Source organism: Cloeon dipterum, chromosome X (assembly GCF_949628265.1).
Source record: "Cloeon dipterum chromosome X, ieCloDipt1.1, whole genome shotgun sequence".
In the NCBI taxonomy this organism is placed as follows: Eukaryota; Metazoa; Arthropoda; class Insecta; order Ephemeroptera; family Baetidae; genus Cloeon; species Cloeon dipterum.
This window is the reverse complement of record NC_088790.1, coordinates 2,701,398-2,722,261: the sequence shown is the minus strand read 5'-3', so window position 1 is coordinate 2,722,261 and position 20,864 is coordinate 2,701,398. Positions and strand designations below refer to the sequence as shown.

Sequence of the window (20,864 nt, the reverse complement as noted above, 5' to 3'; positions counted from 1 at the left end):
ACATCAGATACTTCTATTATCTTAAAAACCGGTATGAACCACTTAATGAAACAGTAAAACACAAGACCAGTAAATACGCCATTTTAAATTAAATCACGCCCACTCGATGCCATAAGAAAGTGTGTCTGATTGTCTGTGTTCTAAATCCCAAATAAATAAAATATGGCGTCTCCGCCGGTCCTGTTTCCACCCGGTTGAACCGTCTTAAGTCATGTGATCGATTTTCAGCCTAGCAAAATCAAAACACTGAGCGCAAAGTGGCGCCATCAGTGGTGCCAGTGGTGGATCGCAGTGCAAGTTGAGCGGACTGAGCGGACGATTCCATTTCCCCCTGGTGTGCGGGGTAGCATTGAACGGGATACGGCTTTCCGCTGCGCTGCTGCTGCTGCTGCCGCTCCACTGAACAGTGTATTTTACGGGCGCAGTGTGCACTATTGCTTGGACTGCTGCTGCAAGGTGCTCTGCGCGTTCAAAGGGTCTCCACCTGCCGAGGGTCGAGTCCCGCTGCAAGATTCAAGATGAGGCTGCTCTACTGGGTGACAATCTTGGCCGCTCTGCTTGTCGTTTCGGCCGAGGCCAAGAGGAAAAGGAAATTCGAGGGCGACTTCGAGTTTGCTGAAGAGGTAAGATGTCTCTGTTGCACCAGCGGGTGCGCCCTGCCGAAGCCCTGTGACCCATATTTTTCTTGAAATCAACCTAAACATCTCCTTGAGCAATGTCTGTCGGCTATTTTAGCTGATATTCGCACACGGTTATGTACTTGCGCAAAAGAGAGCAAAGTGACATCTGTGCAGGGCTGATTTTTTTTTTACTTTCAATATTTATATATTCAAAATTCTTTTCGATCTTCGACCAATTTATTGGGATAACGCAGCATCGGTCGCGAAAAAACGATTTTTTTACGTTAGGGGCTCGTGATTATCGGAGGAGAGCAAAAATTCACCTGCTTGGTGCAAATAAAAATTTATGTAATACGTACATGCACGCGTTTTATTGATTTTGCTTGATTAAACTGAGAAGAGGGGCACTAGACTCAGGCTGATCGAGGCTAAATTATTGTTTCAGGAGGAATCGAAGAACGCCAAGAAGGGAGACAAGAAGCGTTGGATCCATGACCCTAAAAGTGGGTGATTTGAATTTTTTTAAATTCAGTGACCTTGTACTAATGTTGTCACAGGTGACTTGTGCGGCCCATTGAACTGCAAAAAGAAGGAGCTGTGCCTTCTCGAGGACGCCTTCACTGCAGCGTGCGTCAATAAAAAAGAGCTTCAAAGGAACGGGTGAGATACAATTCATTCTTCTCACTATTTTTTTTCTTGTTTTGTTTTTAATTTCAAGTAATTATAACGAAGTGTTTTACACGATTCCAGAGATATTGTGATCCCAAAGAGTTTATACAAGGACACTGACTTCAAAGTGAACCCAACTTCTGAATCCACCAGTGAAGGCGATGATGATGTCTTTTACGACAGTGAAGATGACGACTCTGATGATAATGAAGACGAACTCGAACCAGAAACGTAAGAATTTCTAGCTATTTTATTTTGTTTATCACTTTAACATAACCTTTTAAATGTGATTTTTATTTAAATGTATATATTTGTTAAATAATAATATTTATTTAGGAGTTTTGAGCCATGAACTATTAACTTGTCTGTGGTGTAATTTTCAAATATTTGTTTGAATATTTAAAACAAAATGAATATGATTGATTCTTCCCGTTAAGGAGATCATCCATAGAAAATTTTATCACGATCGGATGAAAATATCATTTTTTAAATTCAAATGAAAATCACAACATGAGGAGATTATTCGGTTTGAATTCGAGATCATTTGGCATCAAGTTGAGATCAATCGATCACAAAGTGAGGTCATTTGGTCTGAAGTTGGGATCATTTGGCGTGAAATTGAGATAATTTGTGCTCAAATTGAGATCATTTGGTCTCAAATTGAGATCATTTGGTCTCAAATTGAGATTATTTGGTCTCAAATTGAGTTGATTCAGTCTCAAGATGAGATCGTTCGGTCTCAAGATTAGATCATAGAGTCTGGAGTTGATATCATTTTTCCTAACATTGAGAACATTCAGTCTCAAATTGAGATCATTCGGTCTCAAAGTGAGAACATTTGGCCCAAAGTTAAAAGTTGAGATCCTGAAATTGAGAGGCCTGAAATTGAGGATCTTAATGAATCATTTTTGCAGGAGATGCAAGCCTTGTCCAGTGGTGAAGCCTTCGTTCCACTGCGGTGCAGACAACCGCACCTACAGCTCGGTGTGCAGGCTGGACTACCACAACTGCGTGCACAAAACGAGCATTCGAGTGGCCTGCAAGGGCTTCTGTCCGTGCAAGCCGCAGGAAGAGGCTCACCACAAGCAAAAGGAGGAGCGGCTGGCCGCATACAACGCCAAGCTCAAGGCCACCATGAAGAAGAGCAACAAGTCGCCCTCGGGATTGCCGGACAAGTACAACTACATTCCGCAGGACTTCAAGTACGACAACAAGCACTACAAGTACATTAAGTACAGCAAGTTCAGCGGCCAGTCGACCAGTTCTCCTTTCGCCCAGGACAAGCACCACAGCTACAACGAAGTCTTGGACTCGAAGAACAAGTTTGGCGCCAAGGGAACTCCCAACTGGAACAAAGGTAGACGGATTAATTTTTTTTAAAGAATGTTTCCTCCATTAACTCGATCAATGTAGTAATTCCCGAGTGCAGTCCGTCTGCCTTGGAGACGATGGGCAACCGTCTGCTCGACTGGTTCAGCGTGCTGATGGCCGATGCCAAGAAGGACAGACACACCGGCAAGAGGCGCAAGTTGGTCAAGTCGACCGCCCGGTTCCCCAACACGTGCAAACCGGAGGTGCGATGGATGTTCGCCCACCTGGACTCGAACACAGACGAGCAACTCTCAGTCAGTGAACTGTATGACCTGGAACACGACAAGAGCGAGCACTGCATCAAGCCATTCCTTGACCAGTGCAATGCAGACAAGTAAGTCGTCTCCTCTCCACAGCCACGCAAATTTAAATCTTTCTTACAATAGGAATGGATACGTGTCACCAAAAGAGTGGTGCCGGTGTTTCGAGCGTTCCGAGCGCCCGTGCATCGCCTACAAGCAGAGGATCTCGCAGGACATTTTGGGTCAGTTAGTAATTTTCCTAGTATTCAATTTAAAACTTATTATTTTTGGTGCAGGCTCTTATGTTCCTGAATGTGATGTCCTCGGCTTTTACCGTCCAACTCAGTGCCACTCGTCGATTGGCACTTGCTGGTGCGTCGACAAGCACGGCGTCGAATTTGCCAATACCAGAACTCGTGGCAAGCCTGACTGTGGTGAGTAATAATAATTTTAATTGACTTTTGGCGAGGTTTTACATCAGATATAGTTACATTCCAATAATATGCCTTACACAAAAAATTTCAAACATAAAAATCATATTTTTTTAAAAAAAATCTAAAAATTCAGAAGAGTTGTAAAACTTCTTGAGGTACAAAAATTCCTTTATGGAGCACTCACGAATTGCTCATTCATGGCTCAAGCCGCAGCAAAATCGGCAAAGCTTTATTAAAACCAAATTCTGCATTATTATTCATAGTAAAATTGTTGGATTAGTTTTGGAATATTTTACCTCGCGATTTACCTTGAAGTGGGCATGTATTTCAAAATCGATTTAAAGCGATGAAATACTTTTCAGAGACAATATCTAATGAGACAAATCGATCACTATGCTATTTTAGACAATCCAAGTAAAACTGGAATTTCCTTTTTTAATCGTTGCAATTCATATTATTAAAAAAGAGGAATAAAAAGAGGAACCACTTAGTCCCAAGGTGAGATCATTCAATCTCAAGTTGAGATTATTCGATTTCAGGTTGAGATTATTCGGTCTCATGTCAAGATCACTTAGTTTCAAGTTGAGATCAGTTAGTCTCATTTTTAATACCTCAAAATTTTACTGAAGAACACTCAAAGAAAATATTCTCACGATGAGAAGCAAAATGTGGCTCTCAAAATGAGAACGAAACTGAGGCAGCCAGACGCTTTTGGATCTCACAGTGGGAACCTTAGGCGTTGGGCCGCCTCTCGTACTTACGGTTATAACCAAAATGGTCGCTCGCTTCAGTCTCAACTGACAATGTGAGAACCAAAAGCGGTCGGCTGCGTCTGTTACTCACGGTGAGACTCAAAGTTTTCTTCTCACCGTTAGAAGTTTTTCCTCTTTACTTCTGAGTAATACTAAAGTATAAACTAATCAAATTTATAGGTTTTCCTCAGAATCCAAATTGAAGCCTTTTTGAAATAATTATTGTAAATATTTTGCGCCCACTTTTCAGCTTCGATTATGGCCAAAAACAATAGCAACGGTTCTGACGACTCAGACCAGGAGGATTACGGCGATGACGTGGAAGAGGAGGGTAGCGCTGAAAAACCTCTCGACTTCTAAACCATCTATCCTGCTCACACTTTGACAAATTTACGAAATGAGAGCTCCACTCAACTAGATTATGCTTGTGCAAACTCACTTTTGGCCGCCAACGCAAGTCTCTAATTATAATCACCGAAGAAATGAAGAGAGAAAGAGCAGTTTTTACTTTCCGGGGGGAGTGGAGACCAAAAATCTAACTGATCAAAATGAAGTCCACCCATGACGTTTCTTTCAGATTTATATACTTAATATGTAGGCCTACTTTTGATGTAATCAATCACTCTTAACAGCTTTGATCACACACGTACGGACAAGTTATCACTTTTCCACACCGCGCACGACTGTCTAACTTGTCCGTTTGCTCGAGGGATATTTCACCCTGGTGGTGTGAAGTGTAAAACCTAACACTCTCTGTGTAGCTTTACTGCCTTTTGTAGTGCCATGAAAGCACGCCACAACACGAGAAGCGAGTAATTCCACCAGCAGATCGAAAAAACTGAGAAATTTCAGTTGAGAGGAAAATGTTCATTCTTTTCGATCTCGCTGGTGAGAATTATTTCTTTGGGTGTCCTCTTTTTGGGCGAGATTGACAACATTCCTTTAGATTTATTGACTACTCAAAACATTCCTAAAAATTTGTTACGACTGCAATCTCATCATGCCATATTTTTATTGATGCGCGTGTACATTAACTGAAATGCAGTATTCCTCATTTTATAGAACTGTTCTTGTTTACAGAGTACAATAATTGACAAATTTGTTGGCAAAAGCATTTGCAATCATTATATTTTGCCGAATCTCACGCTTGTTTTTTGGATTTTCTGCAGATGCTTTTGCTTTTTTCGTTTTGTTTAGTGTGTAAGTTGAATAATTGTGTTTCGAAATACTCTATATATGTATATGTGCCGCGAACCGCGAAGGTTTTACATTTTACACCGCTCTCCACAACACACTCACGCTCTGGCATTCGTGGAAGAATTTAAAAGAGAAAAGGAGGTGAAAGAGCCTTACATTCAATTAAAGAAATATTCAACGGTATTAGTAAGAGCGGACAAGGAAATCATTTTATACTCGGAAAAATTTGAGATTCAACTAACTTAAAATAAATACTATGGTAAAGTGTAAGCGTATCTTGATTCGAAATTTAGACGTAGAATAACTAACAAAAAATGCGGTTATGTGACACACACAAAATGTTAACAACTTAAATGCTTTTATAGCTTTTGATGTGGATGCGAGGCGATTTTTATTGTTAGAATATGCAGAAATGGTATCTCCGGCCTTTAGCGTTGTTGTGACAAACAAATTTATTATTATATATATATTCACCTAGCCTATATATGATTACTATCCTCCCTCGTCTATATATTTTTTATTGTTTCATTCAAACATTTTAAAGAAGAGGGCCCAATATTTGAATTAAATTTCAAGCAGCTTTTTAGTGCTTTCGGTATAATTATATTTCTGCACGTTACCTCTACTATATTATAGATATTCGGAGAGTAATAAGTGTAATTGTTCAACGACTGCGAGTCAAGCAAACCACACGAGATATAAATACTTAAATAGCTGCATGTCCGAAATGCCAACAATTCCGAGTGTGGAGGGTAAAGAGTTTAAAAAAAGAAAACCTTGGTTCAACCTGAGATCTTATCGCAACTAAACCCAGAAATGATTAAAATATTATTCGAAAATATATATAAAGTTTATTTCGCTTCAAACTGTATTCAGTTTGTATTGATTGTCCACCATGTACCATTAAATACAGCTTAAATGGATTTAATTGTATTGTGTAATGTAATACAAATAAAACTCCAAAATATGTTAAATGGAAATAATTCTCTGCTTTCCTTATTTACCGACTTTCTCTGCAAATTGAGACGTGTTTATTTTTTGCGAATTCAGACAATTTTAACCATTTCCTAATTTTTTGGTCCAACAATTTTTATTTAAAATTAATAAAAACCAATTCTTAAAATTAAATTACCCTTTCAAAAATTCCCCCTTTTTTAATTTTGAGTAAAAATTGAAGATGAAATTGAATTACAAGTAAAACAAAATTACAATCTGGAATTTTTGGTAATATTTCTTGACAGATAAAATAATTCTCTTATCTCAATAAAAAACGCTATATATTTTCTCTTATTTTCTGAATGTGGCACCCCTGAGTTGGTCCTTAACTTGTTGTTGGGAGATAAAAGTCTGGGGTCTGGGCAGACGAGCTTGATTGGGCCTGGGGCGTGTGGTGAGCTGATCTTGCACGAGACGGCAAAGGTGAGAGCAATGTCAGCCTGTTAATCTCTGTTATTCAATTCAATCAGCCGATTCGCTAGAAATTAGATAACATTATTTGAGGTTTAATTTGAACAGCTTTTTCCCTTTTTCTGTTATTTACGTTTCTTGCAACAACAGGTGACTATACATAAATCTAATACACTAAACTAGAAATTTTATCCTATAAATTACTCTTTTTATTTATTTAATTTGAACTATTTAATTATTTTTTTCCCATTGAAAATTAAAATATTGAATTATTTTAGTGACATGTCTACGTTGTCGAGAGAGGCGAGCACCGCGCTAGCAATCGGAGGCGCGGTGGCCTTAACATTGGCCGCCACTTGGTACCATCGGAGTCGAAAGAATCGACCACCCTCTAAATGGCGGCAGGTTGGGCAACTCTCCAAGTTGTGGTGCTTCCCGATCAAGTCCTGCGGAGTGGTAGAACTCGACGACGCTCTCTGCGCCACTCTCGGAGTCAAAAATGGCATTCTCAGAGACAGGTGCGACTGCGACTCATTAAAAATAATAATAAACTAATTTAATTTAGAGTTTTCATGGTAACTCGTGAAGATCACGAGTTCAAGACGGCAAGGACGTACTCGACGATGACACTGATCCAGCCGAAAATCGACGGCGCCGTGTTGACCCTGAGCGCGCCGAACATGCCTGACATCAGTTTCTCCATCGATGATTTAGCTGGCAAGGAAAAAATCGTCGCAAAGTAATCGCTAAATATTTTGTAATGATTTTTAAATTAACTCGTCGGCTGGTAAAAAATTAAAAACCATTTTTTTGCGTCAAAATGAAAAATAAATCCAAAAAGGCAACCAAATTTATAAAAATTAAAATTCACCCTCTCAAAATTTGACGGAAAGATACAAAAAAAAAAAATAAAAAGCGGATGAACATTTAATTAAAAGAATTTGAAAGCTCTAAAAAAATTTCCAGATTATATTTTTTACTAATTTTTGTAAATATTTTGTTTTACAGCGTGTGGGGTCAGCCAGTGGAGTCAATTGACTGCGGCGACAACGTTGCAAAGTGGCTTTCACAGTTCATGATCGGATCGGACTCTGGCTGCAGACTCGTTTATTACCCAAAAGAAAAGTCAACGCGGACTATCAAAGAAAAACACTTGTCCTACAGTCTGGCCAAGCCTAAAGATGGGGTAAAAATGACAATTATTAGCTAAGAAAATTATTTTTTCATTTAAAATTCCGAGTTTGGAAATCACCTTGATTGTTTTTTTTTAATTGTAAAAAATTAGGGTGGCTTTAGCGATTTCAACGCGTACATGATCATCAATGAAAATTCCATCACCGACCTGAACGAGCGTCTACCTGAGGGAACGACAAAATGCTCACCCCTTTGGTTCAGACCTAATTTCGTGGTGAGCGGAAGCGGCGCCAAGCCATACGAGGAGGACGACTGGCAATGGGTCAGGATCGGCGAGACCATTTTCAGAGTCACCAAGCCATGCGATAGGTAAATAATAAAACAAATCGTAAAATTATATATTTTTCATCTTTATCTAGGTGTGTGTTCACGACAATCAATCCGAGCACCGGCCAGCGGGATGAGAATATGGAGCCGCTGAAAACTCTAAAAACGTAATAGACGCTAATTCATCTTGAGTTTGTTTTTCAACTTATAGTTTGGTTTGTTTGTTAAAGGTACCGTCAGGTCACAGATCCGGCCGTGCGTCCATTCCACGGCGACTCTCCGATTATGGGCCAGCACATTGCTGTTTACCAAGAGGGCCCTGTTCGCATCGGTGATCCGGTCTTTGTTCAAGCCTGAATTTCTATAATCCATTCCAAAGAACTCAATCACAAGGAAATTTTTTATCAAAATCGATTTAAAATATTGTTTGTTGTATAATAATTATTTTCCAATCACCGTAATGGTATATTAAGGCTCAGAAAAATTAAAAAAATATATATTTTTAATACTGCGAGAGCTTCCTTGAAAAGCAATGAAAGAAACTAAAGCAATATTTAATAACAACTATTTTCAAACGTATGGGGGTAAGCTAAGCTGTGTGTGTTAAAATGAAGACGAAATTGTTGGAATAAATAAAGTTAACGAGATTTTATTTATGAAATCTTTTAGTGTTAACAGCCCATTGTACACATTAAGATTTTTAGTGATCTCACATCAGTCAACGTGTTACATTCGCTTTCAGCCTATGGCACAAAGGAAGCAAACGAGGAAACATAATTATTATATTGCACACGGGGCGAATTTCATGACTTATTTTGGAAGCATAATTATTATTTTAATTTTTGGGATGTAATTTCGTAAAGGCACTTTCATAGGAGATTATTTATCTAATTCAAAAAGCAAATGCATTTCCTCAGAATTCTTAATATCTAGGGCTGTGAATTTTAGACAAAATATTTTCGATTCCACTTCTACCATGATTTTTTAAAGTGGGCGAATTTCAATAAAATTTACATTTTTGAAATCAACTCATTGAGACGAATCGAATGATGTGTCATTTCAATAATTTAGAAACAGATCGGGATTTTTCCGAAATTTTCCGCGAAATTCACATGCAGAAATGTAACGGCTAGAAGGAACAATTTGATTTTTCAAAAACAGTCTTTCATAAATTTTCACCATTTCAAAATTTCTTTCTGCCGCAAAATAAGAATCAATTTTTGAAACGGCTTATCCGGGAAATTGGGGAGAAAATAAAATTGAAGTGGTCGGGTTTCTAAAAATTTTAAATTTTTGGAATCTGCTCTGTGAGACGCATCGAATAATGCGGAACTTGCATATTTATAGTAAAATTCAGGATTTTCCACAATTTCCAGCGGAAACGTTTATTGGGAAAATCGCGTGCAGGACTTTGATGGCTTTCTGTAAGCTGTAATTTTTTCCCAGGTGGTTTTCATAAAATGAAGCTTTAGTTTGGCTATATCAAATTTGATAAGAGCGAGTCAATTGATAAAATGGCTTTTACGGGAAATTGGGGAAAGGAAAAACTTAATCAGATTCCAATAAATTTTACATTTTTTGATACTGCTTAGTGAGATGAATCGAATGATGTGCTCCACTTGTGGAAAATTACATGTTTTCCAAATATTTTCAATAGAAAAGTGCTCTGGGAAAACCACGTACAGAAATTTAACGACTTGCAGTCAAGATTTTATCTTTTCGTTGGATATTTTTCAAAATATACGGCCCTAATTTGGTTATTTTCCAGGAAAAACAGCTTTTCCGAGAAATTTTAGTTTAATATGCTTTCAAACTGTTTAATCTCTGAAAAATGTTTTAAATTGCATGTTTTGTGCTAATTTAATGGCTGGAAGCCCAGAAAACGTTCATTGGTCTAAAATTCACAGTCCTGGTATGTCACAGGTTAAAGGAGAAAAACAATAAGATCAACGATTAAATAACTCTGATTAACAAACGAAACTGGTGCACCTGGCGGACACAAACAAAGAAAAGGGTTCAAACAAGGTCTTCGACGAGACTAGGCGAGCGGAGGAGGGCGCCGCACGCATCACAGTAGTCGCGTCCGACATAGTTTTTGAAGGTGCACTTTGGACACTCGGGGCCGAAGTTGGGCACCTTGACCTCGGGCACCGGGTCTTTCGACTTGAAGCAAATGCTGCAGATATTGCTCTCGGCGCGGTTCAGGAAGGTGCACGCGTTGCACTTCCACTCCAGCGCGTCGCCACCACCCTCCTGCTTCCCCTCCTTTTCTTCCTTGGGCGCCGGAGGGGGAGGGGGCGGCTGCTGCTGCTGCTGCTCCCGCTTCGACTCGGCGGCGGACAGGATGTTGGGCCGCGAGCCCAGGTCCTTGGTGTAGCCCTTGGAGCTCAGGTCCGAGTACACGTAGTCCCACGTGTGGTCCTTTTTCTCCTCCTTTTTCTTCAGAGCAGCGTGCCGGTCGGCGGCCGCGTCCATCGAGTTGGCGCGCGAGTGCTTCCGAGATGATGAGCTCTCCGGCCGGTGCTGCTTCGCCTCTCTCTTTGGTTCTTCCTGCAAATCAGTCATTAATTTGGAATTAATTTTGCAAATAGGTTATTTAGGTAAATGGTTTCATGCCTAAAACTCAGCCTCTAATGGTTAGATTTTCAAAAACCACACACCGTTAGATTCGTCTTAACCTCCCCTGGACAGCCAAAGCATACTATCCTCTAAAACTCCTAAAAAACGTAATTTTTATTAACACTTTATTTGTTTTCCTCTCACTACGCAACGGGTTTGAGTCAACCAATCTAAAAACAATTCAGTTCGTCTTGGGACGTAAAACAGAGTAAAATAGTTGCAGTGTTTCGTATTTGTGACCCTTAGAACTTTAGATTTGAGATGGTTGAAAAACGTGTCTTATTTGGACGATTTACATTTAAGAAAAACACATTTTTCACTTAATCTCCGCTTCTACGCGTTATATTTACATAACTTCACACCTTTCCACTCGTCATGATATCCCCTAAATAGCCTGATAAAAATATAAGTGTTCACCCCCAGCAACCACTTTTCCGCCCCATCAAAAATGGTCAAAATTTTCAACTAATCGAGCGTTTAAACAAATTAAATTAGCAGAAATTCCAACTGAGTAATCATCCCTCTGTCACCACCCATTGAATGCCTTACGAAGATTGGTTTAAACGAGAAAATAACTTTTTCAGCTATTGAAACCCAATGATATTTGTTACATTTATATAGCAAGAGTTTTCTCATTTTCAGTCAGGATATCATCTAACAAAAAAGTATTAATTTGAAATTTTCACCAGTTAATCCAAATTACCAAATGCAAAGTTTGTTCGTAATATCAAACAGAATGTTTGTCCGAAATGGAAGTTGTCTGGAAGGAAAATGTCTAACACGGAGATGGATTTATTATTTGAAATTTGGCGTGTTACGGAACAGCTGACAGTAAGGCTATGGTAGTTCATCTGCTAAATTTTTTTCGGACAATTTCCGATTGAATTTTTCCGAATTAATTATTTTTGGACATCTCATGCGCCCTTGAAAGCCCCTGCTCCGAAATATTTTAAATATGAAAAATAATGGTCTGAATTTCAATTGGATTTTTTTCTGGGCTCACTTCTGCTTTTGCCCTCCAGGACAGGGTGTTAGTAATTTGTTTTCCTCAAGTTTCGCCCTTTCTCTCGAGAATTCCTTTTTGTAAATGACTTTTGTGTATGAATGTATTTTATGACAAAGTGAGAGAATAAACAAAAAACCCACTAGTATTGAGGGAATACCTTGATTTGCATTTGTTCCAGCTGATTGACCGGAGGCTGCGGGTGATAGGGGTCAAACTGCTCGTAGTAGGGTTGGGCGTAGTGCTGCTGCTGCTGCTGCTGCTGGGGCGGAGGGGGAGGGGGTGGCTGCGGCGCCGGCTGCGGATACTGGTAGGAAAGGTAGGTTGGGCTTTGTTGCTGGTAGGTGGCCGGGTAGTACTGCGGCGCCGGCTGTTGGTGCTGCAGGTGGTTGTAGTAGAGCGCTTCCTCGTGCGGTGCCGCCGGCGGACAGTAGACCTGCGGAGGGGGCGGCACTTGCGGCACCTGAGCGGCGTGGTGCTGGTGCTGCTGTTGGTGGTGGTGGTGGTACCAAGGTTGATGCTGCTGCTGATGAGGAGGAGGGGGAGGGGGATGAGGGAGGGGGTACGGGTAGGGCTGCGAGTGCGAGGCGTAACGCTGGGCGCGCGCCTGGTACAGAAGGCCCTGCACGGCGTACTCCCACGAGCCGACGTGTGCTTCTCGGTACTGCAGCACCTCGTCCAGGCTCACGCTCGGCTCTTGGCTTAGCACAGAGTTTAAGATGCGAGATATCATCTGGGACAGAAATAGATCACCATTTTTTAGTTCTAGACGGGAATTTCAAATAAGAATTCTGACTGTGTCAACTTTAGCGACGAATATCTTGGGGAAATTGTTCAATTCCCGCCATTTTTTCCTGAAAATCATGCCCCCATCGCAAACTTTCTTATTAAAATTATCAAAGTTAACGGTTTTCCCGCAATTTTTTACACGTACCACGCCCTCTTTATTTTTTTCTTGGGAAGCACGCCCACATTTCAAAGTTCCCGCGATTTCTTTGAACAATACGATCTGCGAAGCGTGCCACGCCTCCTTTTTAAATTCCCCGCGATTTCTTAGCAAAAAGTAAATTTTTTACAATAATTATTCCCACGCTTGGCGAAACGAGCCACTCCTTCTTGGAACCACACCCTTTTTCAAAGTTCCCGCGGAATACGCCCTCTAATGAATGCAAATAATTTGAAATCTTTAAAATATTCAGTCATAATCCAACGTTTCGTGGTATTTGGTTATCAATCATTTTGAAAGGAAAATAAACTATCGGCCCATTTCTTGGCACCCTGTTAATATTTGATTTTAATTTGTTGAAACCAATAAGTCTTCTCAAAATCGATGTAAAACAAATTATTTTGTCGAAAAACTCGATAAAAAAATTTAAAAAAAAATGAATTAATTTTAACTGTTGGCTGCATTTACAAAAACTGCGACAGATGAAAAAAGACTTCCTGCACTTTTAGAAAAAAATAAACTAATAAAGCGTGAATATTTTTGTGAAACTAAGTTTTTACTTTAACTTTTCGCTTCTTAATCATGAAGAGTGCCATCATAATAAAGTCCAGATTCCAGAGCCAAAATCCCGTTGATACCAAGACGAACAACTCAGAAAATTGCAATACCTGGCACTCGACTGCAGCCACGAAGCAATCCAGGGAGGCCCAGTGGATTTCGCCCAGGGTCTCAACAGAAATGTCTGAAGACAGTTCCCAAATGTGCTCGTTTTCTCTGGTAGGTGCATATCCGAGTTTGCTGAGGATCCAATTTGGGTTATCCAGCACAGCTCCCACTTCGTGGTACCAGAACCCTCCAAAGAGCTAATTACCACAGATTTAATTAATTTGTTTCTTCTAAAAGAGTCTATAATAATCCCATACAGTTATCTGCCGGAATTCGGGCCTCCAAGGGTTGGAGAAAATATTTCCGGCGTATTTTGCCAGAGCCAAAAACGCATCGGCCACTTTTCTAGCTGGATTCTCAATATTTTGCGGTGCCTTCAGTGACCTGGTGACCAGCATGTGAATCGTGTACCAGTAGAATTTTCTCGACACCGGCGTCGAGCACACCCACGACTCCACCAAATCTGGAATGGAAGGATAAAATCATAATCTGGCACCGTGTCAAATAAATAATTCGCTTTCAAGCAAACCTTGCAGCTTGTCTCGCAGCTCGATTTTCAAGGGACCGTCTTCAGCCGTGATGTACTCAAAATTCGTGTTCTCCATGAGCATTTGCATCGAGTAGATTTGCCCCTCGTCCGCTGTCCCCCGGGCTCGGGCGATTTTCTCGGAAAACTGCGCCGGGGACAACTGGTACATGGTGCGAAAAGCATCGTCTCTGCCCCCATTCATGTCCTCACGGCTGAAATAAATCGTCAATTTAATCTTAAATGAATTATGATAAAAGGGATCTCATTACATAGTACATGCTTCGCGAGGGATAAAAATAAATACAACTAGGTAAATACATAGGCGAATCGGTTTAGGAGAAATAATACCTTCATAGACGAAATCAGGCCAAGCCAAACCGTTTCTTTGAGTCAATTCACGTTGTCTGGTCAAAGAAAATACGAATTAGTCCAAAGGTCCGCGTGAATTGTGTACAAAACAGGACGAGAACTCACAATTTTGCTTTGCAGCAGGTGCGGCCATTTAAATTGGCTCAGCGAGCGCGCTGATTGGTGCGAGAAGGGGGCGTTGCAGTCATCTGAAGGGGGTGTGGCACCAAAACAACACGAGTTCGAGTTACCAGAAACAGAAAATCAACGCGTGAGACCATCCTGGAAAGTTCACATTTTCATCCTAAAGATCGGAAAAGTGAGTTAAATCCCCTGTAAATTTTTATTTTGTGTAAGAATTGTGGTGCTGGCCAATATATTTAGATTTATTTATGTATTATTTACACGGAATTAGGGAAAGAAAATAACGAAATACATATCATTACACAACACAGAAGACTGGCTGAATTTGATAAAATTAGCCTTGCACTTGCACATATATTTCGCACATTTTATATGAGAACGGGAAACTGTAATTATGCATTTTTATTCATTTTTTTACACATAAAATGTTTTTATATAGGAATATATTAGGAGTAAATTTGTTGAATGACATTCTATGAATGAAATTTTAACAAGTTTAAAAAGTACACAGGGTTCCAAAAAACCCGGGTTTCTTACATTTTGCCCGACCCACCTGGGTTTTATTGGGGGGTAATATGGGTTTTTTTGGGGTTTTTTGGGTTTTTTCAAATTTGCTATTCACTGCATTTTTTCAAGAAACGAAGAAATTTAATCCTCATGGCCCGGGACTGGCGAATTTTTCAATGTGCAAAAATGCAGTATTACACTCAAAGAAAAAATTCTCATTTTGAGACGAAAAAATCGGCTCTCAAGTGAGAGTAAAAAAATTCGTCTCACTTTGAGAGCGAAAAGCGGCCTGCCGCTTTTGCGTCTCAATTTGAGACGAAAAAATCGGCTCTCAAAAGAGAGTGAAATTTTTCGTCTCACTTTGAGAGCGAAAAGCGGCCGGCCGCTTTTGCGTCTCACTTTGAGACGAAAAAATCGGCTCTCAAGTGAGAGCGAAATTTTTCGTCTCACTTTGAGAGCGAAATGCGGCCGGCCGCTTTTGCTTCTCAATGTAGAGCCTAATCTGTTTTGTGCTTACGATCGGCTATGGCAGGCCCCGCAGAACTTTATTTTCAATCCATTTGATGATCCGTTTGGCCGAAAAACTTGAAACGTCGATCACGAACAGCATTATTACCGCACTTTTTGCCACTTAGGGACAATGCACTTGACATAAAACGACCTCAAAACCCGACTAAAAACGCCAGCGGCCAGCGTGAGCCCTTGCCGCGAAAATAGACGGACCAGCTGAAACTGAAACTTTAAAATGTAAACAATGACACTGATAGGCCAATTTTAATTTTTTGGACCAATCACAAATTAGTTATGGTTATAATCTCACATCCTTGACTTTGACTGGCGCGAAGTCAGTCTGAAAAAATATAGGAACAAACTAATTTTTTTCAAATCAAGAGAGATGCCAACAATAATAAAAGTGGAAATAAATTATGAAATAAATACAAAATTAATTGAAATAATAAGTGGTATAATAATTAAAATTATGAAAGAGTAAAATATAAATTAATATGGATAAAAGAAATTTAAATTAAAAAAATAAATAATTTAAACATGAAAATAAATACAGTCTTTAGGAATTATTGTTAAAAAACTTCTTAAATTCAAATCTGGAATATATAACATGCTTCATAAAACGAATAGCAGGTAGACTGGACACGGCTTAAAGAAGTATACATGGTTAGACTCTCAGTTACACTTTTAGGAATAAACCTTTTTTTAAACCAATTGCTTGCATAATTTTGAATGTTAATTTTGATTAAATCTTTAGAAATCTAGAGTCGGCCACAGGGACATCATAGATTTCAATTTCACGTACAAATTTACATGTTTTAATGTTTCCTGAGCGGCATATTAACATTGAGCAACATAATTTGAATCAATCTGGCATATTTTTTGGATGAGGACTGTCATCAGTGATGTAAATTAGTGATTAGCAGCATCGTATTCGTCTTCTTTCATGACAGTATGGACCTGCTTTTAACTTGGAAATTTTATCAAGAATTTTAATTTTAACCCACCAATTCTAATTAATCTGAATTGAATATATTTAAACCATCTCAATTAAGAAAAAACATAATAACGGCGCATCTCTTCCAAATGTCCGCAAATTTGCCTGAAGCTGCCCCGATGGTAAAATGTGATAACATGCACCAGGAAAGGAAAACATTTTGCTACAAATAAAAATTTTGAGACATTTATGCATAGATTGACCAGCAAGCCAGGATTTCCCGGGAATTTGGACATTAACATTCAAAAAATTAACATTCAAAATTATGCAAGCAATTGGTTTAAAAAAAGGTTTATTCCTAAAAGTGTAACTGAGAGTCTAACCATGTATACTTCTTTAAGCCGTGTCCAGTCTACCTGCTATTCGTTTTATGAAGCATGTTATATATTCCAGATTTGAATTTAAGAAGTTTTTTAACAATAATTCCTAAAGACTGTATTTATTTTCATGTTTAAATTATTTATTTTTTTAATTTAAATTTCTTTTATCCATATTAATTTATATTTTACTCTTTCATAATTTTAATTATTATACCACTTATTATTTCAATTAATTTTGTATTTATTTTATAATTTATTTCCACTTTTATTATTGTTGGCATCTCTCTTGATTTGAAAAAAATTAGTTTGTTCCTATATTTTTTCAGACTGACTTCGCGCCAGTCAAAGTCAAGGATGTGAGATTATAACCATAACTAATTTGTGATTGGTCCAAAAAATTAAAATTGGCCTATCAGTGTCATTGTTTACATTTTAAAGTTTCAGTTTCAGCTGGTCCGTCTATTTTCGCGGCAAGGGCTCACGCTGGCCGCTGGCGTTTTTAGTCGGGTTTTGAGGTCGTTTTATGTCAAGTGCATTGTCCCTAAGTGGCAAAAAGTGCGGTAATAATGCTGTTCGTGATCGACGTTTCAAGTTTTTCGGCCAAACGGATCATCAAATGGATTGAAAATAAAGTTCTGCGGGGCCTGCCATAGCCGATCGTAAGTACAAAACAGATTAGGCTCTACATTGAGAAGCAAAAGCGGCCGGCCGCATTTCGCTCTCAAAGTGAGACGAAAAATTTCGCTCTCAGTTGAAAGCCGATTTTTTCGTCTCACTTTGAGAGCGAAACGCGGCCGGCCGCTTTTTGCTCTCAAAGTGAGACGAAAAATTTCGCTCTCACTTGAGAGCCGATTTTTTCGTCTCAAAGTGAGACGCAAAAGCGGCCGGCCGCTTTTCGCTCTCAAAGTGAGACGAAAAATTTCGCTCTCTTTTGAGAGCCGATTTTTTCGTCTCAAATTGAGACGCAAAAGCGGCAGGCCGCTTTTCGCTCTCAAAGTGAGACGAATTTTTTTACTCTCACTTGAGAGCCGATTTTTTCGTCTCAAAATGAGAATTTTTTCTTTGAGTGTACCTTTTCAGCGTTAAGATAACAGCCAAAAAACAATTTTATTTCCCAGCATTTTTTTATTTTTGATACTAAAAATATTGGAGGCTTGGGCAAAATAGTGGGTTTTATTGGGTTTTTTAGCCTGGTTAAACCCGATAAAACCCGGGTGGGTTTTATACGGGTGGGGAAAATTCGGAACCCTGAAAGTACAGGCATCCATTCGCACTTAAATTAGGCGTAAGATAATAATAATAATCGATTTTCACCAGACAACTGTTTGAAAATGACTATTTTTTAATTTTGCAATTTATAATGTAGAAAAACACGTCTACACCGGTTTCACTGTGATCAGGGACCACTGGCAGAGGCGTAACACGCGGGAATTTTGAAATGGGGGCGTGACTCAGGAAATTTGTTTGAAAGAAGGCGTGGTACGTGTCTTAAAGCGCGGGAACATCTTGAAATTTAACGTTTTTACTTTCACAACTCGCGGGAATTTTGAAATGTGGGCGCGGTTCTTGGAATATCGTTAAAGAAGGCGTAGCAAGTGGAGTAAAGCGCGGGAAAAGTACTAAATTAAACGGGTTTGCCGAGATTTTCAGTCGAAAACCTGATTAAATTGTTCAAATTCAATCATATTTGATTTGAAAAATTAATTTTTATTCAAAACGCAACTATATTTTTCAGTTGGATCATGAGACACGCGTCCTTCATCGCACGAACTGTGCTCGTCCAGAATGGAAACGTCGAACAGGCAGTTAGGCTCATTAACCGGTGAGTACGAAATTCGGGCTTCTCATTTTTTGTTTAAAATTAGAAAAATAATATAAACTGCTAATATTCGGTCTGTGCAGAATAATGGGCCGCGAGGGCTTTCTCGAGCAATACCGTTTGACGAGATATTACGAAAAGCCTTTCCAAACAAGACGGAGAATAAACTACACAAAGTGCAAAGCGATCTATAACGAAGATATGGACAGAAAAATCGAGTTTTTGCTGCGAAAAAACAGAGTCGAGCCTTTCCCAGGCTACTGCTAGTTTCTCAGTGTATTTGATAAGATGAATTATAAAACTTAGTCAAGTCAAATCTGGCATTTTATTACAAACAAACACCGCATTACATATTATTTTTTGCGTCATGCAAATAGGAGAAAATGTTTTTCTTAGTACCTGATTTCTTTTCAGAGGAAAAGCTCTGCGTTTTAATTTTGATTGGAGAACTCGAGGCTGAGTATAGGCTGTCCAAAAGGAAATTAGAGCACGTTTTCCAAGTCGACAGGGTAGCGTTGCATTTGTCCTCTGGAATCAGTTTTATTTTAGTGAGAAAACTATTTAAATTATCATGTATACTCTTGGTAAAGTTCTTGGGCTGTGGACACATCTCAACGACGCCGATCTGCAAAAATTGGACCAAAACCAGAGGCCCCATTGTGACATTGACGGTTTTTCCTTTCGGTTTCTTCGGGTTTTCCGGACAAGGCAGTTTCGCCTCAAACTTCTTCGGAATATCTGTTGATATAGAAATCAATTTTAAAATTAATTTTTTGCTTCCTGACGGTTGAATTAGGTTTGATCGTATGATAATTCGGCAGGAAATAAAAAAAAACGATATTTTTGGCGGTTTTTTGGTCTGAACTTAGCACAAGAACGCCGCGGTGACCATAATATCAAAGAAGGCAGTGGTTCGCTTCCACTGGCTGTCACTGTGGCGCTGCTGTCTCGATCTCTGATTAGTTGCCTTCGCTCTTATTCAGACCAAAAACTGCCAAATGACCGGTTTTGATGTTTTCAACGATTTTCGGCACGTTTTGAATTATCCTTGTCAAAAATGTAACTGGCAGACATACAATCCTCCAGGTTGCCCATTTGGGTGATGTGATCGGCAATAAGAGTCTTCCATGGGTCCTCCCTGCCAGCCGTGAGAAAATCTTTGGCTGCCTCAGCATTTACGGTTCCGTTCGGGAACTAATGATATATTAATAACATAAATCGACGATTTATTTCGATCTTGAAATCAAATTTACCATCAGGCTGGCTTTCTCGAAAAGACAGTTTGTAAAATTCTAAAATAAAACTTCAGTGTCTATATTTGATAAAATTCCTAAAAAATTACCGCAACTTGGCAGAATGTGTTTTCTTTTGGAAAAATGTTCATTTTAAGCGTGTTTCAATGTAATATTAAAAACTAATACTTGTTGTTGCGTCGTTTAAATCGATGCTGTTGTTCTTCTTGGTGAGCTGAAGCTTGTTCATTTGGAAATCATTTATCCAGGAGTACAGTTTTTTGTCTTTCTGCGGATTGCAGTCGGCCATAATTTCATTTTCAGCCAAATTTCCAATCGGTATTTCGCAACATTTATCCAGAATCTTCAAATATAATTATTTATTATCCCTTAAATAATTAGAGCCTGAATATACACATGATAAAATTTCTGGGAATTTGAGAAAACCATCATTATATTTGTCTCGTCAAGGGGAGTCTTTACTATAACTGGAGTTTAAAATGGATTTTGTCTAGTCCGTAACTAGAAAAGTGCTAGATTTTGACCTGAGTGAACACGTTTGGGGCAAAGAATCACTTACAGTATAGTCCTCTTTCGCACAGTCGATTTTTTTGCCTTTCGCCTGCGCCACGATCTAATTCACACCGATCAAAATGAATCAATACTTATTCGCATTATTTTGTTCCAAACCTGTTGCACCCAGACAACAACACAAACGGACAGAATGACGACTGCCTTGCTCGACATCGTCGGTTTGAGTGCGTCAGTTTCGCAGCGTCGGTTCAATTCGTAGAATGTCCGGCTGTCACGCGAAATGATGGAAAGTCGTACATCCTGTTTCCTTCGGGGTTGCGCAAACGCGATGGTGGATGTGCTGATTGTCACACGCCATACTCGCTCTGAAAGGTTTTATAGATTTAAAGGCCGCGTGGCCTTTTATTCGAAGGACGTAAAATGCTGCATGATGGGTAGAGCGACCCAGATTCGAAAATCAGAGCTGCAAGGATTCATAGTCAGATGAAATTTTGAAATCATTTAGGGCTTTCAAAACTGATGCATATTTCGTGTCGAAGT

At 39.3% G+C, this 20,864-nt stretch overlaps 5 protein-coding genes across 6 annotated transcripts; 3 read left to right on the top strand and 2 right to left on the bottom strand.

The window, feature by feature from the left end:
• The first annotated feature begins 293 nt into the window (after positions 1 to 293).
• Positions 294 to 6,268, top strand: Cow (Proteoglycan Cow). Its single transcript, XM_065492122.1, has 9 exons — positions 294 to 623; positions 1,066 to 1,123; positions 1,178 to 1,280; positions 1,371 to 1,520; positions 2,204 to 2,646; positions 2,703 to 2,994; positions 3,047 to 3,144; positions 3,199 to 3,336; positions 4,339 to 6,268. The coding sequence occupies exons 1-9, from the start codon at positions 519 to 521 to the stop codon at positions 4,446 to 4,448; spliced, it is 1,497 nt and encodes a 498-aa protein (XP_065348194.1). The 5' UTR covers positions 294 to 518; the 3' UTR covers positions 4,449 to 6,268.
• Positions 6,269 to 6,599: 331 nt separating this feature from the next.
• Positions 6,600 to 8,805, top strand: Marc (Mitochondrial amidoxime reducing component). Of its 2 annotated transcripts, none has more exons than XM_065493312.1 (7): positions 6,600 to 6,704; positions 6,971 to 7,210; positions 7,258 to 7,431; positions 7,701 to 7,878; positions 7,978 to 8,195; positions 8,246 to 8,320; positions 8,384 to 8,805. In XM_065493312.1, exons 2-7 carry the CDS (start codon positions 6,975 to 6,977, stop codon positions 8,508 to 8,510), a joined length of 1,008 nt encoding a protein of 335 aa, XP_065349384.1. In that variant the 5' UTR covers positions 6,600 to 6,704; positions 6,971 to 6,974; the 3' UTR covers positions 8,511 to 8,805. The 2 variants fall into 2 exon arrangements, with proteins under 2 accessions (XP_065349384.1, XP_065349385.1); XM_065493313.1 differs by lacking the exon at positions 6,600 to 6,704 and adding an exon at positions 6,828 to 6,842.
• On the bottom strand, positions 8,563 to 14,448 carry LOC135945553 (protein tamozhennic-like). The gene is made up of 6 exons (XM_065493311.1): positions 14,265 to 14,448; positions 13,917 to 14,128; positions 13,645 to 13,850; positions 13,390 to 13,584; positions 11,936 to 12,508; positions 8,563 to 10,703 (listed from the first exon to the last, which is right to left on the bottom strand). The coding sequence occupies exons 2-6, from the start codon at positions 14,116 to 14,118 to the stop codon at positions 10,170 to 10,172; spliced, it is 1,710 nt and encodes a 569-aa protein (XP_065349383.1). The 5' UTR covers positions 14,119 to 14,128; positions 14,265 to 14,448; the 3' UTR covers positions 8,563 to 10,169.
• Positions 14,449 to 14,474: 26 nt separating this feature from the next.
• mRpS21 (mitochondrial ribosomal protein S21) lies at positions 14,475 to 18,874 on the top strand. The gene is made up of 3 exons (XM_065493315.1): positions 14,475 to 14,583; positions 18,475 to 18,561; positions 18,642 to 18,874. Exons 2-3 carry the CDS (start codon positions 18,482 to 18,484, stop codon positions 18,823 to 18,825), a joined length of 264 nt encoding a protein of 87 aa, XP_065349387.1. The 5' UTR covers positions 14,475 to 14,583; positions 18,475 to 18,481; the 3' UTR covers positions 18,826 to 18,874.
• On the bottom strand, positions 18,865 to 20,590 carry LOC135945556 (uncharacterized). The gene is made up of 8 exons (XM_065493314.1): positions 20,481 to 20,590; positions 20,371 to 20,424; positions 19,980 to 20,154; positions 19,901 to 19,923; positions 19,812 to 19,850; positions 19,635 to 19,752; positions 19,138 to 19,296; positions 18,865 to 19,086 (listed from the first exon to the last, which is right to left on the bottom strand). Exons 1-8 carry the CDS (start codon positions 20,535 to 20,537, stop codon positions 18,905 to 18,907), a joined length of 807 nt encoding a protein of 268 aa, XP_065349386.1. The 5' UTR covers positions 20,538 to 20,590; the 3' UTR covers positions 18,865 to 18,904.
• Between the last annotated feature and the right edge of the window lie 274 nt (positions 20,591 to 20,864).

Coding starts and splice junctions, on each gene's coding strand:
- Cow (XM_065492122.1), top strand. CDS start 519: ATGAGGCTGCTCTACTGGGTGACAATCTTGGCCGCTCTGCTTGTCGTT. Junction 1,124..1,177: donor TTGGATCCATGACCCTAAAA/GTGGGTGATTTG, acceptor ATGTTGTCACAG/GTGACTTGTGCGGCCCATTG. Junction 2,647..2,702: donor AACTCCCAACTGGAACAAAG/GTAGACGGATTA, acceptor CGATCAATGTAG/TAATTCCCGAGTGCAGTCCG.
- Marc (XM_065493312.1), top strand. CDS start 6,975: ATGTCTACGTTGTCGAGAGAGGCGAGCACCGCGCTAGCAATCGGAGGC. Junction 7,432..7,700: donor AAGGAAAAAATCGTCGCAAA/GTAATCGCTAAA, acceptor TTTGTTTTACAG/CGTGTGGGGTCAGCCAGTGG. Junction 7,879..7,977: donor TGGCCAAGCCTAAAGATGGG/GTAAAAATGACA, acceptor GTAAAAAATTAG/GGTGGCTTTAGCGATTTCAA.
- LOC135945553 (XM_065493311.1), bottom strand. CDS start 14,118: ATGAATGGGGGCAGAGACGATGCTTTTCGCACCATGTACCAGTTGTCC. Junction 13,585..13,644: donor CCGAATTCCGGCAGATAACT/GTATGGGATTAT, acceptor TGTGGTAATTAG/CTCTTTGGAGGGTTCTGGTA. Junction 10,704..11,935: donor TGGAACAAATGCAAATCAAG/GTATTCCCTCAA, acceptor ACTGATTTGCAG/GAAGAACCAAAGAGAGAGGC.
- mRpS21 (XM_065493315.1), top strand. CDS start 18,482: ATGAGACACGCGTCCTTCATCGCACGAACTGTGCTCGTCCAGAATGGA. Junction 18,562..18,641: donor GCAGTTAGGCTCATTAACCG/GTGAGTACGAAA, acceptor CGGTCTGTGCAG/AATAATGGGCCGCGAGGGCT.
- LOC135945556 (XM_065493314.1), bottom strand. CDS start 20,537: ATGTCGAGCAAGGCAGTCGTCATTCTGTCCGTTTGTGTTGTTGTCTGG. Junction 20,425..20,480: donor TTGTTGTCTGGGTGCAACAG/GTTTGGAACAAA, acceptor GGTGTGAATTAG/ATCGTGGCGCAGGCGAAAGG. Junction 19,924..19,979: donor TTTAAACGACGCAACAACAA/GTATTAGTTTTT, acceptor TTTTTCCAAAAG/AAAACACATTCTGCCAAGTT.